Source organism: Petromyzon marinus, chromosome 47 (assembly GCF_048934315.1).
Source record: "Petromyzon marinus isolate PM22_M1 ecotype Great Lakes invasive population chromosome 47, UKy_Petmar_22M1.pri1.0, whole genome shotgun sequence".
NCBI classification, from domain to species: domain Eukaryota; kingdom Metazoa; phylum Chordata; class Hyperoartia; order Petromyzontiformes; family Petromyzontidae; genus Petromyzon; species Petromyzon marinus.
In genome coordinates this window covers 9,906,606-9,920,288 of record NC_133713.1, presented here as the reverse complement: position 1 = coordinate 9,920,288, position 13,683 = coordinate 9,906,606, and the positions used below count along the sequence as shown (strand labels likewise).

The 13,683-nt window shown below is 55.0% G+C and overlaps 1 protein-coding gene across 1 annotated transcript; it reads left to right on the top strand.

Annotated features, from left to right (window-relative positions):
* Window positions 1-377: 377 nt before the first annotated feature.
* On the top strand, window positions 378-13,501 carry LOC116952586 (beta-galactoside alpha-2,6-sialyltransferase 1). Its single transcript, XM_032972072.2, has 5 exons — window positions 378-1,598; window positions 3,082-3,179; window positions 3,940-4,041; window positions 4,850-5,024; window positions 7,349-13,501. Exons 1-5 carry the CDS (start codon window positions 560-562, stop codon window positions 7,612-7,614), a joined length of 1,680 nt encoding a protein of 559 aa, XP_032827963.2. The 5' UTR covers window positions 378-559; the 3' UTR covers window positions 7,615-13,501.
* Window positions 13,502-13,683: the final 182 nt, after the last annotated feature.

Here is a 13,683-nt window from a genome sequence, read left to right as displayed (position 1 = left end):
TCTGCATCCCCCCCCCAGACCGGCACTCGCCTCTCACGCGATGAGCTCCTGACCGACTCTCCTGCCCCCCCCCGACCGGGAGACTCTCACGCACCCGACGGCGTGGGGGGGGGGGGGTGGGGGGGGCTGGGCGGCCCGGGAGGGTGAGGGATGGTGAGCGGAACAACGGGAGGGAGGAGTCGTCGAGTCTCGGCGGCGCCAATGAGGGCGGCAGCGACGGTCGCGGAGCTGTAGTGCCGTCGCGGCCGCTGGAGGACGACGTCGCCACCGAGTGTCCACGCAGTGCGACCGGCAAAGGGTCGGAGGGGGTCCAGGCGCCAGGCCGCAAGGAAGGGGGGCGAAGGCGGACTGTGACGGGGGGGGGAGTGGGTGGGTGGGCACCACTTTGATGAGCTTCATAGCTCATCGGATTCCTCCCGTCAAACTATTCCGATTTAGCTCCTTGCACAAGGGCCCCGCGTGAACCACACTGCGCGAGTGCTCCGACCGCCCCCGCTGTTGCTGCCGGTAGCAACGCCGCCTCTTCTGCTGCCGGAGGAAGGCAACAGTGGCAGGGCGGATGGGATTGTGGGAAATGGCCTGTCAGCGCCGGCGTGCGCCCGGCTGGCGCCTGTTCCTCGTCGCCTGCTTCCTCTCCTGGCTGCTCGCGCTCGCCGCCGTGTGCCTGCTGCTGGGCGACGTGAAGCGCGACACCTACGCTCCCGCCGCCCTCTCACGCTCGCTGGGCGCCGTCACTCGACTCCTGGGGAGCGGCGGCGGCGGCGGCGGCGGCGGCGCCGACCGCCGCTACCCGGGACCCTCGCGGAAACCTCCGAGCGCCGGCGACGACGGCTTCCGCGGGCCGGCGCGGCCGGGTCCGGCGGAATCCTTCGTGGGGAATCCGCCCCGGGCTTTGCTGCTCGCCGATCAGGAAGAGAGGCGGCTCGGGGCGGGGGCCGAGCTCTCGCCGCCGCCGCCGCCGCCCGCGGAGGCCGGAGGCGAAGGAGGCGACCGGCCGGTGTTCCGGAGGGCGCCCGGCAGGAGCGGCGTCCTGAAGGTCGTGTCGCGCGACGGCGTCGCGCCGGCGGGAGGTCCCGGGGGGAAGGGCTGGGCGAGACCGCGACCCCAGCAACCCCGACCCCAGCAACCCCGGCCGAGACATCGACAACCCCGGCGGCCCCAACGGCGGGCCGCGCCGCGGCCCGCGGCGCGGCCCGCCGCGTGGCCGCGCGCGGTCCACGCGGCGGGCGTGTGGGACGAGGGCACGGGCTCGCGGCAGCTGTCGCCGCGCCTGCAGCGGGCGCGCGAGAAGTACATCGAGCAGAACAAGCACGGCGTGCGCTACGCCGGAGCGGCCGGGCGGCCTCCTTCCACGGGGCCGCTGTCGGCGGCCGGCCGGCGCGACCTCCTGTGCCTGGTGGCCGAGCGGGTGACGGCGCTGCGGTCGACGCTCACGCTCGGAGGCTCCGAGCCGCCCTTCTCCGCGATGGGCGCGTGGAGGGAGGCGCTGGACGCCGGCGGGCTGGAGCGCGCCGTGTCCGGGGGACGTTCGCTGGAGCGCTGTGCCGTCGTGTCGTCGGCGGGAGCCATGCTCGGGTCGGGGCTGGGGCGAGAAATCGGTGAGGGTTTTGTGTGTCGCTCCACCCCTCTCCTTTCCTTCTGACCCCCCCCCACACCCCTTCCGCACGTGCCCACCAACCGGAACGGTTTGAGAGAAGCAATGAGATGGTAGCGGTGGTTGAGCGATTCAGCGAGATCATCAGGGTGCCGCGGTGGCTAGATGTTAACTACCTCACCTGCGCTACAGGAGGTTGTGGGTTTTAATCCCTACCCCTTGACGCCTGCTGTATATTTGAGGTGGATTTTTCTCCGGGTCCTCCGGTTTTTCCGACCGCATTGAGAAACACGCGTTAAGAGTATTTGGCTGCTTTAAATTTCCACGTTGGGCTATTATTTGTGGCCAGGCCGCTTCTGAAAAAGAGCCACAGAGCTCGGTGGGCCTTACCTGGTAAAATAAATAATCGAGATTGAAAACTCCATTTATTTTCAAACTGCTTTCTTGTGTTTGGTTTGTTGTCCTTATCCCCGCACCTCCGATGAGCACAGTTGGCTACGTACGGTGCGAAAGAAGTTCAACGTTACATACGTACAGAGACATTGAACAAGCACATCTCAGATCGTGACCTGCAACCCTGTTGCTGGGTCCTGCTCTCCTCAGGAGGCTCACAATGGCCTCGTCAGATATATGATACACACGTGCATTAGTATGCAGCGGCGAACCGCATGCACAGTGCATTGTGGTCTATAGTAGGTAACGTGTAGCCAACCATGTGACTGACCTAAAGCCTCCAGTGAAACTGTGGGTCAGTGTGGACGCCGTGGGTCGGTGTTGACGCTGTGGGTCAGTGTTGACGCTGTGGGTCGGTGTTGACGATGTGGGTCCGTGTGGACGCCGTGGGTCGGTGTTGACGCTATGGGTCGGTGTTGACGCTGTGGGTCGGTGTTGACGCCGTGGGTCGGTGTTGACGCTCTGGGTCAGTGTTGACGCTGTGGGTCAGTGTTGATGCTGTGGGTCAGTGTGGACGATGTGGGTCAGTGTGGACGCCGTGGGTCAGTGTTGACGATGTGGGTCAGTGTTGACGCTGTGGGTCAGTGTTGACGCTGTGGGTCAGTGTTGACGCTGTGGGTCGGTGTTGACGCTGTGGGTTGGTGTTGACGCTGTGGGTCAGTGTTGACGCTGTGGGTCAGTGTTGACGCTGTGGGTCAGTGTTGATGCTGTGGGTCGGTGTTGATGCTGTGGGTCAGTGTTGATGCTGTGGGTCAGTGTTGATGCTGTGGGTCAGTGTTGACGCTGTGGGTCAGCGTTGACGCAGTGGGTCAGTGTTGATGCTGTGGGTCAGTGTTGACGCTGTGGGTCAGTGTTGATGCCGTGGGTCAGTGTGGATGCCGTGGGTCAGTGTGGACGCCGTGGGTCAGTGTTGATGCTGTGGGTCATTGTTGACGCTGTGGGTCAGTGTTGACGCTGTGGGTCAGCGTTGAGATCGTGGGTTCATGTTGCGAGTTCCTTTAAAGGCCCTCACCATTGCGCCCCTCTTCCGACAGACGCTCACGATGCTGTGCTCCGTTTTAACGCCGCGCCGACCGAACACTTCGAGAAGGACGTCGGGACCAAGACCACGATCCGTCTCGTCAACTCCCAGGTAAGACATGTGGTGTAGCACAAGACAAAGCAGAGTATAACATGTAACAGATGAAGGGGCAGCCCTGCAGCTGCCTGCTCACGCCACTGCTGGCAGAAGGGGGCTCCAGAGAGCTCCTCTAAGAGGGTATTTGGTCTACTCTTCCACGCTGGTCAGGCATCTTGGATAGAGGTGGGAATACCCACACTTTACCCCTCCACACACGACCATCTGTCGATCGACTGGCTTTTGAACAGGGGGCATGACCCTGGTCCGAGCACGGTATTTTTCCTTTCCATATTTTTGCCACGAGCTGTCCGGAGGAATCTCGGCGTTCCGTTTGGGGTCGAGAGGAAACATTGGAACGTCCCCCCCCACTGGAGGTGCATTGCTGGGTCCCAGGAATACACGTCACAGTGGCTAGGAGATGTTAACTACCTCGCCCGGTATACAGGAGGTCGTGGGTTCGATCCCGACTCGGACACCTGCAGTTTCTTTGGAGTTTGCGTGATCTCCCCGTAGTCGTGTGTATTTTTCTCCGGGCCCTCCGGTTTCTCCCTCCACATTTTTAACAATCGACGTCACGCGTTTACCGTGTTTGGCTCCTGCTATAAATTCCCACGTGATAAGCCACTTTGCCGAGCTATCATTTGTAGGGCCCTGACCTGTTAAAGTAAAAAGTATTTTAGTTTAGACGGCGGGGGGGGCTGTGAAAGGGTTCAAGAGGGCATCTGAGAATCACCTCCCGCACCCCCCCTGGGTCTGCTCCTCGTGTCCGCAGATCCTGGCTCGGCCTCAGAACAACTTCTCCCGGAGCACTCTCTACCGTGACGTCACTCTGCTTGTGTGGGACCCAGCGCCGTACTCGCTCAACCTCACGCAGGTACGGGGCGGGGGGGGGAGAGGCGGGACACTACGCCGCCCACAGACTGTTGGGGCAAGTGCTGGACAAAGACAAGGTCGAAAGATTCCCCTGTATAGCCTCAGTCGGCCAATCAAATGCTCATTTTTTATGCTAATTCCTTTGTCAAGGCACCTTGTTTCCTCGCACACAGCTTAAAGGTCGCGGTCTGAGCGTGGCTGTGTTTCACTCCAGCGCTGTCCTCGAGACAGCCTGGTCCCTTCACCTGATGAAGGCCGCTTGTGTTGTGGCCGAAACGTCGTGATTTTTGTTGTTTTATTTTTTACCTATGTGACTTTACCGAATAGAACCAAAGAGTATGGATCCTTGCAGTCACGAAAGCTTTAAATCTAGAATCTTTAACAGACTGTTGGGGCAAGTCCTGCTGCTAGCGAGTAGCACCTGTGAAGGCCGGTACGGTGCACAAGGAGGTCGGTAGTGTGGCTAGAAAAGTAGCCGACCGCCTTTGTCTCCCCAGGTACTCATTTAAGACCGGGGCCGGTTCACATATACGTTGCCACAGATGGTCGCTGTTGCCGGGAATAAAACTTGAGGTTACTGTATTCATGGTACGGTAATCATTTGAGGCTGAGTCGACCTAGGAGAGGCCCAGGACCGGTTCAAACAATCGTCACCGGTGTTGGCCATGAGCGGGAATCGAACCCAGGTCGCCAGGTTCGTAGCGCAGCGCGCTAACCGCTACACTACCGCCACACAGGCACACACACATGCGTACGAGGTGGACGTGCGTGTGCCTTCGACAAATCCTCCCATCTCGGCCATCCCGCAGTGGTTCCACGACCCGGACTACAACTTCTTCCCCGCGTTCCTGCGCCGCCGGCAACGCCACCCAACGCAGCCGGCGTTCGTGCTGCACCCCGCCTACCTGTGGCGCATCTGGGAACTGCTGCAGGACAGCGCCAGTGAGCACATCCAGCCCAACCCGCCCTCCTCCGGCTTCCTGGGTACGCAGGAAAAACATCGCCCCCGCCCCCGTTTTAGCCTTCACAGACTTGATGGAGCAATTGCCGTCAGCGAGTAGGACCCTATGATCAGAATTAAGAATATTAATTTATACTGGAGGAATCCGATGAGCTGTAAAGCTCTTTTTCACAGATTTCCAGACGGGGCAGGTCAGGACGTTACAGCAACAAACAACGGCCGACACGGCACACGAGGCGGTGGGTGGCCGGCACCACGCCCGGCCGCCTTTGTCTCCCCAGTGGCGATGTTTACACACCGCACTAGGTACTCATTTGAGGCTGAGCCGACCTAGGGGGAGGCCCAGGACCGGTTCAGATATTTGTCACGGATGCTTGTGGCCGTGAACGAGAATCGAACTCGGGTCGCCGTGTTCGAGGAGCAGCGTAGCGCTAACCGCTCTGCCACCACTCCCCATACACACACACACTCTACCGGATTTCCCAATGTTGTTGCACCGTCGGTGCGAGCGCTTTGCTTGCACCCCTACCGGTGCGGCAAATGAAGATCACTTAAAACGTTCTTCAGCTGCGGTTCACGCATCGCGAGTCTCAGCGTCGTGACGTCGAGCTCCGTACAACTTGTGGACGCCCACGCTGGTCGGTTGCACAAGATTATTAGGAGAACGCCGCAAATGATAGCAACATTATAACTACCATGCCCGTCGTCAGTGAGCGCCCGGTGACAGATTGCAGAAGCAACAGTCGCATTTTGTCGCTTCATCAAATGTTACGTGAATTCCTGTAGTTGTGGGTGATGTGACGCTCACCTGACCCTCTTCAGACACTCACCGCTTACCCGTTTGTATAATCATCTTAGTAATCGTGAATTTTCCGCCAGGACCAGTAGTCGGACGAGTCATGCGGTCGACTAAACATCATAATCGACTTGCAGTTTGTTTTTGCTGTCGATTATTCTGGCCTCCCGAAGGCGGGAAACCCCTGACAAGCCACGCCCAGCGGCGCGCGGCTGGTTGAGCAATCGAGCCGCGAATCGGCAGATTAATCGTTTTGTGCTTAAAATACTCGGAGGGGCCGGCTGAGGCTTGACCTGTCGATATGGCTGGGCCACTGGGTTCGGCGAGGGGCCCATTGGTACAAGACGCGACCTTCGGCACGCGCGTTCAGCACAGCGCTGCCCCATCTGCTGGACAAAGCGCGCTACTGCACCTCGTGCAAGCGCCACCACCGAGTGACGCTTTGTGATAATAGTCAAAATGTCAACTTGCAACGTGCCGCCATTGCACAGTGTTCGCTCCTCGCTCTCGGAGAGCTCCCCTCGTTAGCGGGGGGGGGGGGGGGGGGAGCAGCAGCAACCGTGCAGCGAGCTGGTGCCAAATTTCCCCCACAAGCTCTGTGGTCGTCATATATCGGGGCGTCATCAGCCAAATAACGAGCGTTTACTTGCGGCAGGAGCCCGGAGCGCCCGGAGAAAATCCACGCGTAAAAAAAAGGGGGCAACACTCGATCCCAGGGTTCTTCATTGCAAGGCCCTGCGGGGGCCCCTGGTCGCCTTTGATTTCAGCCCCTGACGTGCGGCCTCCCAACAATACACAGAGTGACAACATCCCCCATCATCGTCATCATCATTATCATCGTGCTGCTGTCACAAACCCCCAGTGGTGTCAAATGTGTGGTGGCACCCTCACACACTCATGATGAAACAGGTGGGGATTAGTCCACGCTTAGTTTCGCAACACTGTGGAGGCTGCTGCTGCTGCTGCTGCCTCCACAGTGGTGGACTAGAGGCCCCCACCGCCTGCATAGCCACCACTCAGCATTCCGCTTTGGTCGGTCACAGTGGAATGGTGAGTGGTGAGAATCAGGCGCCCGGTGAGTGTCACGGGCTGCCCTCTAGTTAATCATATCAATCACCATTTGTGTGGCGCGATGTTATCTCCCCTCGCCTGGTGCGCAGGAGATCGTGGCTACAACCCAGACCCTGACGCCCGCTGTATATTTGGAGTTTGTACGTTCTCCCCGTGGTCGCCGTAGATTTCTCTCCGGATCCTCCGGGTCCGCATTCGGAATCGACGTGCGTCTAGAGTATTTGGCTGCTGTAAATGTCCGCACGGCCATAAGCCACGTCGCTGAGTGCTTTCATTCATTTGTCGGGCCAGGTCGCGTCTGAAAAGTAGCAGCTATTATAGCTCAGTGTGGGCAGCCTTACCTGGTAAGATAAAAAATATTTAGTTTTTAGGCGAGCGTGAAACGTGCGTGTCCGCATCTCGGTCTGCACGTGCCCACCCCCCCTTCCCTCCCCCCCCCACAACGCGTGTGTCCACGTGCGTGCGTGCGTGCGCGAGCAGGCGTCGTGCTGATGATGTGGCTGTGCGACGAGGTGAACGTTTACGAGTTCCTGCCGTCACGGCGCCGCACCGACCTGTGCCACTACCACGAGGACTACACGGACCGGGCGTGCACCGAGGGGGCCTACCACCCCCTCCTCTACGAGAAGAACTTCGTCAAGAGACTCAGCACCTCCTCCGACCACGACCTCTTCTGGGCCGGGAGGGCCACCCTGCCGGGACTGAGGAGGGCGATGGAGAGCTGCCCACCGCGGGCTCGCCAATAATCGTAGCCGCCTCACTCTTGTGGTCGACGACATCATCGTTGTTGCTCACCGTCACGGATGGGAATGACGATCGCTGGGATTACGTCACACCAGTCATCGCCACCTCAACGTCAACACTGTGACGACGACGACGATGACGACGATGATGACGTTAACAGGTGATTGTGGTCGGGAGGTCCGCAATTCTCATCCATTGGCTGCTGTACTGGGCCCTGCCGCTGGAACGTGGAATTTATAGTGGTGTCGCCATGTAAACCTGGTACCCTTGCCGCCACTGTTGACCCATAACAACAGCACCAGTAATTGCCGCGAGGGACTTTACCAAAGCAATCCTGAGATTCCACGATGTCATCATTCCCGTGAGCAAGCCGTTACGTTTACGGTCAATGTCCTTTCAAGAGCGATTGTTTTTTTTCCCAATCCAACCGGGAAAACGGAATCGGCCAACGATTGCCGGTTATTTATGATTTGAAAAACCACAATAACGACGCTAAACGTCGTTTTTTTAAAGAGAGGGGGAGTGACTATTATAAACCTTTCCTGGTTCATTCGAGGATGTGGGGACGGACGCTGCAGAAAGCTTGACAACCAGTGAATGGACTCCAACCTAGGAAGCTGCGGTGTCGTGTATCTGTATTTGTCCCGTTTAGAATAATTGGCTGCTATAAATTCCCACGTGACAATAAGCCACTTAGTTGAGCCATCATTTGTGGCCAGGTCGCTTCCGGAAAAAGAGCTGACACAGGATTAGCTCAGTGGGGCTTCAACAAAATAAAAGTTTAGTTTATCTGTGATCCGGCACGATTGAGGAAAGGGTCAGCAGATCATACGGAGATTTTACAAAACTCCCAAACCCGCTAGGTGCTTCGGGTTAAGCCAGATGTGCGGTACAACAAGCGGGAGGGGGGTAGGGATGGTGGCGAACCCATCTGTGCGGACCTTTCGAGCATTAACCCATCGTGTGCAAGGTGGGGTTTTCTCCAGGTGGTCCGGGTTTTAGGACAATTAACGGAAAAAAACGGAATTTGTTTCGACAATTGAATTGTTTCAACGATTGACAGTTCGATAATTGAATTTTTTAACAATTCAATTGTTTCGACAAGCAACAGGATAGTTTTAATGATTCGATGCTCAACATGGCCTGGTTCAGGACTCTCCTGAAAATGAGTCCTGAGATTCGGCGAGTGAGACGAGCGCGCGAGTCTTCCCTCGATGGCGTCAATTATTTTTCAACTTTTTAACACCTGGGATTTTTTCCGCAGCATAATGCTGCGTTTCACGATCGATAATCCGGGTTCGGGCCCCCCACATCGTGATTTGTGCCACATTTGTGTTGTGTTAATTTACCACTCCACCACCCAACGCAGTCAAACAAAAGAATTGCCACGCAGTGTCCGCGTGTTTAACAACACGCTACATTATTCTCCTTATTCTTTTAGCTCACTCACCGGCAAGCTGAAGAACAATTATCAACAATAGAAATTAGAAACTCGTTGCTAATTGTACAAGTGACTGCTCATAGGCTGCGTTGGATGGTGGAGGGAATTGGCAAACGCAAATTGAGATGTGTCGACAACATTCACATTGTTTTATTGCAGAGCCGTGACAAACGGTGGATTTGCCAGCATGAACTGCGTGAGAGTTCTTGGAGCTGGGAGCGGGAATTCAGCTTCTCTGAGGTCCATTCGCGGGCGCTTCGGCTGGCTTCGTTGATGATCCTGAACACGACCGATCCCAGTAATAGGATGTTCAAATGTACACCCGGTTCACTGTCTGGTAAGCCGACTAGGTTGGTGTACTAAAACATACAGATATATACACGCAAAGTACATAATACCAAAGCCATATGTTAAGTATGGTATCCGCGCCGTGCACGCATGACGGAGCGGTAGGGTGCGGTGGTTACTGCCCTACGCAACGAAACCCAGAGACGTAACACCAGGACCAAAACGGTGACCTTGCCCTGGGCCTCCCCTAAATTTGACTTGGCCATAAATTAGTGCCTTGGCACGGCGTGTGAACACCGGTGCCGGGGAGACAAAGACGGCGGGGCTGGCGTGGTGCTACCTGCACCACCACCTCTCCTTTGCCGTGCCGGTCGCTCGCCAACAGCTACCAAGATCTGTGAGGCCAAATGGAGGATCTGTACATGTAGACTACAGTGATTTGTTGATGTTAAAATATCAATCATATTTTGAGAAGGGGCCCTCAATGCATGCAATACAGAACTCTCATCTCATCCGATCGTAGTAAAGCAAAACCCTCATTGATTCAGAGGATTCTCACAATCGGCGTATCGTCAACGAATCACTGCGATTCATTCACGCGCGCACGCGCAGAGACAAGTGACACACTCAATGCTCAGATGAGCATCGGTCATTGCTCGCGTCTTTGGGCTATTCTGAGAGTGGTGGAAATTCCACATTTTTTTCCCCCATGGAGGGGGCTGGCCTGTCCCATAAGACGAACGTTGTTGAAATCCCCACGAAGTTGCATCAGATTTATCGACCCCCCCCACAGAGAGATTATGAACCTTGTCGGCCCGCACCAGGGTTTGAACTCGCAACTTACCGGTCACGAGTCAACCGCTCCGACCACAGGGGTCATGCTTTGCACAGACTGTGCCCCGCCAAAGGAATGTGGAATTTCTACCGCTGCGTTGGGGGTGGGGGGGGTTAGCCTGTGGATATTGAGCTTTGGTCACAACGTTCACGTGGGACGGTTAGGTTTTTTTTTTCACTTAAAAATTAAAGTACGAATAAACTGCACTAAACACGAGCGTAAAGAAACCCCTTTGTACAAACAAACAAAAATTGGACGTTTTTTGATAGACCCCCTTTATACATAAACGTTGCGTGCATATTGCTCGTCAACAGTCACTTGTTAATTATTTTATTCGCACGCGGGTACTGTATATCCCATGATGGAACTTGGGATCTTTGTGGAAACTTTTTTTTAAAAAAAAGTAAATAAAAAAAACTTCCGAGGCTTGATAAACAAAAACACTTTTCGGATGTGATGAATTTAAAATTGAGTAAAACACCGTTGGGGCTTAGTTTACAATTGAAAATATGCAGTCTTACATATCATTTTAATGAGGTTAAATTATTGTTTCAAACGGAGTGTAACCTTGGCCATCTTGATTGCCACCGTCATATCAGTGCCAGTGTTCACCATCATCACCACCGTCATCATCATCAACACCACCATCTCCATCATCACCACCATCATCACCACCACCACCATCATCAACACCACCATCTCCATCATCACCACCATCATCACCACCACCATCATCACCACCACCATCATCATCATCACCACCACCACCATCAACACCACCATCACCATCATCACCACCATCACCACCGTCATCACCGTCATCATCATCATCGATGTCCCGAGGCTGTCAGCCCAGTCTGGAAGAACTCTCCGTCTGGCTCCTCACAGCTCAGGTCGCTTCCTCGCCACACAAACAGCCGCTGTCCCCCCCCCCCCCCGCCTTGAGTGATTCTACAACTGGGGAGACACGTGGGGTGGCACTGGGAGCTGGGTGTGGTGAGCGTGAGTTTCATTTAGATTTACAGATTTCACCATTTTTCAGTTAACACACCGACAATCCGGTAAAGCGTTTCAACCCTTTAAACAAATTCATCGCACATGAATCTGGCAGCCAAATCACAACAGGCACAGCCTACAAGTGATGGAAAAAAAACCGATTCCATCATTAATTCACAATCACGTAATCTCCCTGCTGAATCTGGTGTGCGGTCACACGCGTCTACATCGATTTGCCCCGTTGGAGCCAGTGGTGGAAATTCCACTTTACCGTGCAGGGAGCGATTTCCTTATGGGACAAATGGAACTCGGCGGCCACGGGCGAACATGAGCTGGCGAGCGACGCGCGCGCCCTGCCGATTTCTCCCCAACACCACCGTCCACCGAGCGGTCAATCAAACCTCACACGACTGTCACTGAGTGCAGAGGCCCTCATCCAACAGTGTATTTAACCCTAAAGGGCTGCGATTTTTTTTATTTCAATGAAATGAAAGAGGCTAAGAAGGGGTTCGAGATTGTTGAATAGACGTTCTTCGTTAGAAAACTCGCTTTGAACTTTCGCGCTGCTTTGAATAGCAAAACACTGTCGCCCCAACGCTCCATACGGCCAGAGTACTGCGTTGGCACTGTTCTGTATATTTTTTTTTACACGATTTCTACGTGTATATGTACACACACACACGTATGTTGAATATTATTTCGCACCGTACGTAGTCAACCACGTGCGGTCCGCACTGCGTTGTGCCTGTTACGTTCCGCGGAAGCTGCGGTCTCGAGCCAGCAGTTTGTATTGGACGAGTTGTATTTGAATGGGATGGGGGGGGGATTTAAGCGGTGGGTGGTCATGCTGCGGTAATTTGTATGCGTGCTGCCGATACGTTTCGGGCTGCACTTTAGCAATGCAACGAAACTGGAAGCTGCTTGCCTTGTAATCCAGGTGGCGGGGTTACAGGATGGTGGGGATTGTCTGCCAGGAGGGGAGGGTTGGGGGTGATGAGCAATTGTGTGGCAGTGGGGATTTTTTTTGTTTACTTTTGATGGAATCGGGAAGAGGAGGAGGAGGTGGTTGCGTCACGCGCGCCTGACGCGTCACGCGCGCCCCACCGAATCCTATAGAACGGCGAATATTTAATCCACGCAGAAACGATCAGGGAATAATAATATTAACGTGTTTAAGCAAACAGATAGTCCACCGCCGGACTATCTAACTAATTTGAAGGCCAATGTAGACAAAGTATTGTCGATAGCTTCACCCCCCCCCCGTTTCCTATGCGTGCATTGTCAGTAGACCCCCCCCATACGCAAGCGTACGCGTTTGGGTTAACCCCCACCCTCCCCCCTCCATGCGAACGTACTCAATGCGATAGCCCCGAAGATAGAGTTAAGCTCAGGATGGATGGAGGATAGGGTGATGGGGGCGCCGCGGTGGCTAGGAGATATTGACTACCTCGCCTGGTACACAGGAGGTCGTGGGTTCGATCCCGATCATGACGCCTGCTGCTGCTGCTGTATATTTGTAGTCTGCGTGTCTGTCTCTCCCCGTGGTCGCGATGATTTTTCTCCGGGTCTTCCCGGTTTTTTTCCCCCTCCGCATTTATAAACACTCGTTTAGGGTATTTGGGTGCTCTAAAAAAAACGTTCCACACGACGACGACGACGAGAAGCAACTTCGTTGAGCTATCATTTGTGGCCCGGTCGCTTCTGAAAACACGAGCTACACAGCTCGGCGGGCTTTACCTGGTGAAACAAAAGAGAAACGTTCGAGCTACTTAGAAGTTGTGAATAGAGGAAGGTCGAAATGATGGGTGGGACACACACACACACACACGTGTTGCGGGGTCGAGGAGGGAAGGTGCACGTGGCCTGGCACAGGCACCGTGGTGACGTCACTGGCAGGGCATTGGTATTGGAGGGCAGGTAACCAAGACGGGCATTGGAGTGGCACCCAGAGGATGACGGCTCTCTAAATAATACGTACACGGTGGGGGGGGGGGGGTGTCATTATGAAGGTGATTTTAGATAGCCTTCGAAGATGTGGCTGACGAATGAGACGGCACAGTGGGCTTTGACACACGGACAAAAACTGAATGCGCCACCCCGGTGTGGAGGCGAAAGTCAGTTCTCGTCCGAGTACGTTCAACATTGCGGTATTTTATCTCCCCTATCGAGAAAGGTGGACATCCATAAGAGGTTTTTTTTTTGTGGGTTAGATCGTGTAAATATACATTTGGCACGTTCTGTTTACGTGACCAACCTCACTCATTTGTTGTATCGGGTGGTGGCGGGTTGAACGACAACATTCATATTCGCGTGATCTAACCCAAAAGAACCAACCTCTTATGGATAATATTGTTCGCGGAAGGCTACGTGTTAATTATTTACATCTTAATTAGAACCCTAAATGATTGGCACACCATGCCGGAGTAAACGACCACTTTCGTGACTATGCTGATGATTACCCACATTTTTAGAGCGTCTGAAACGTACGTCCGACGTTTTGGAACTACCCTC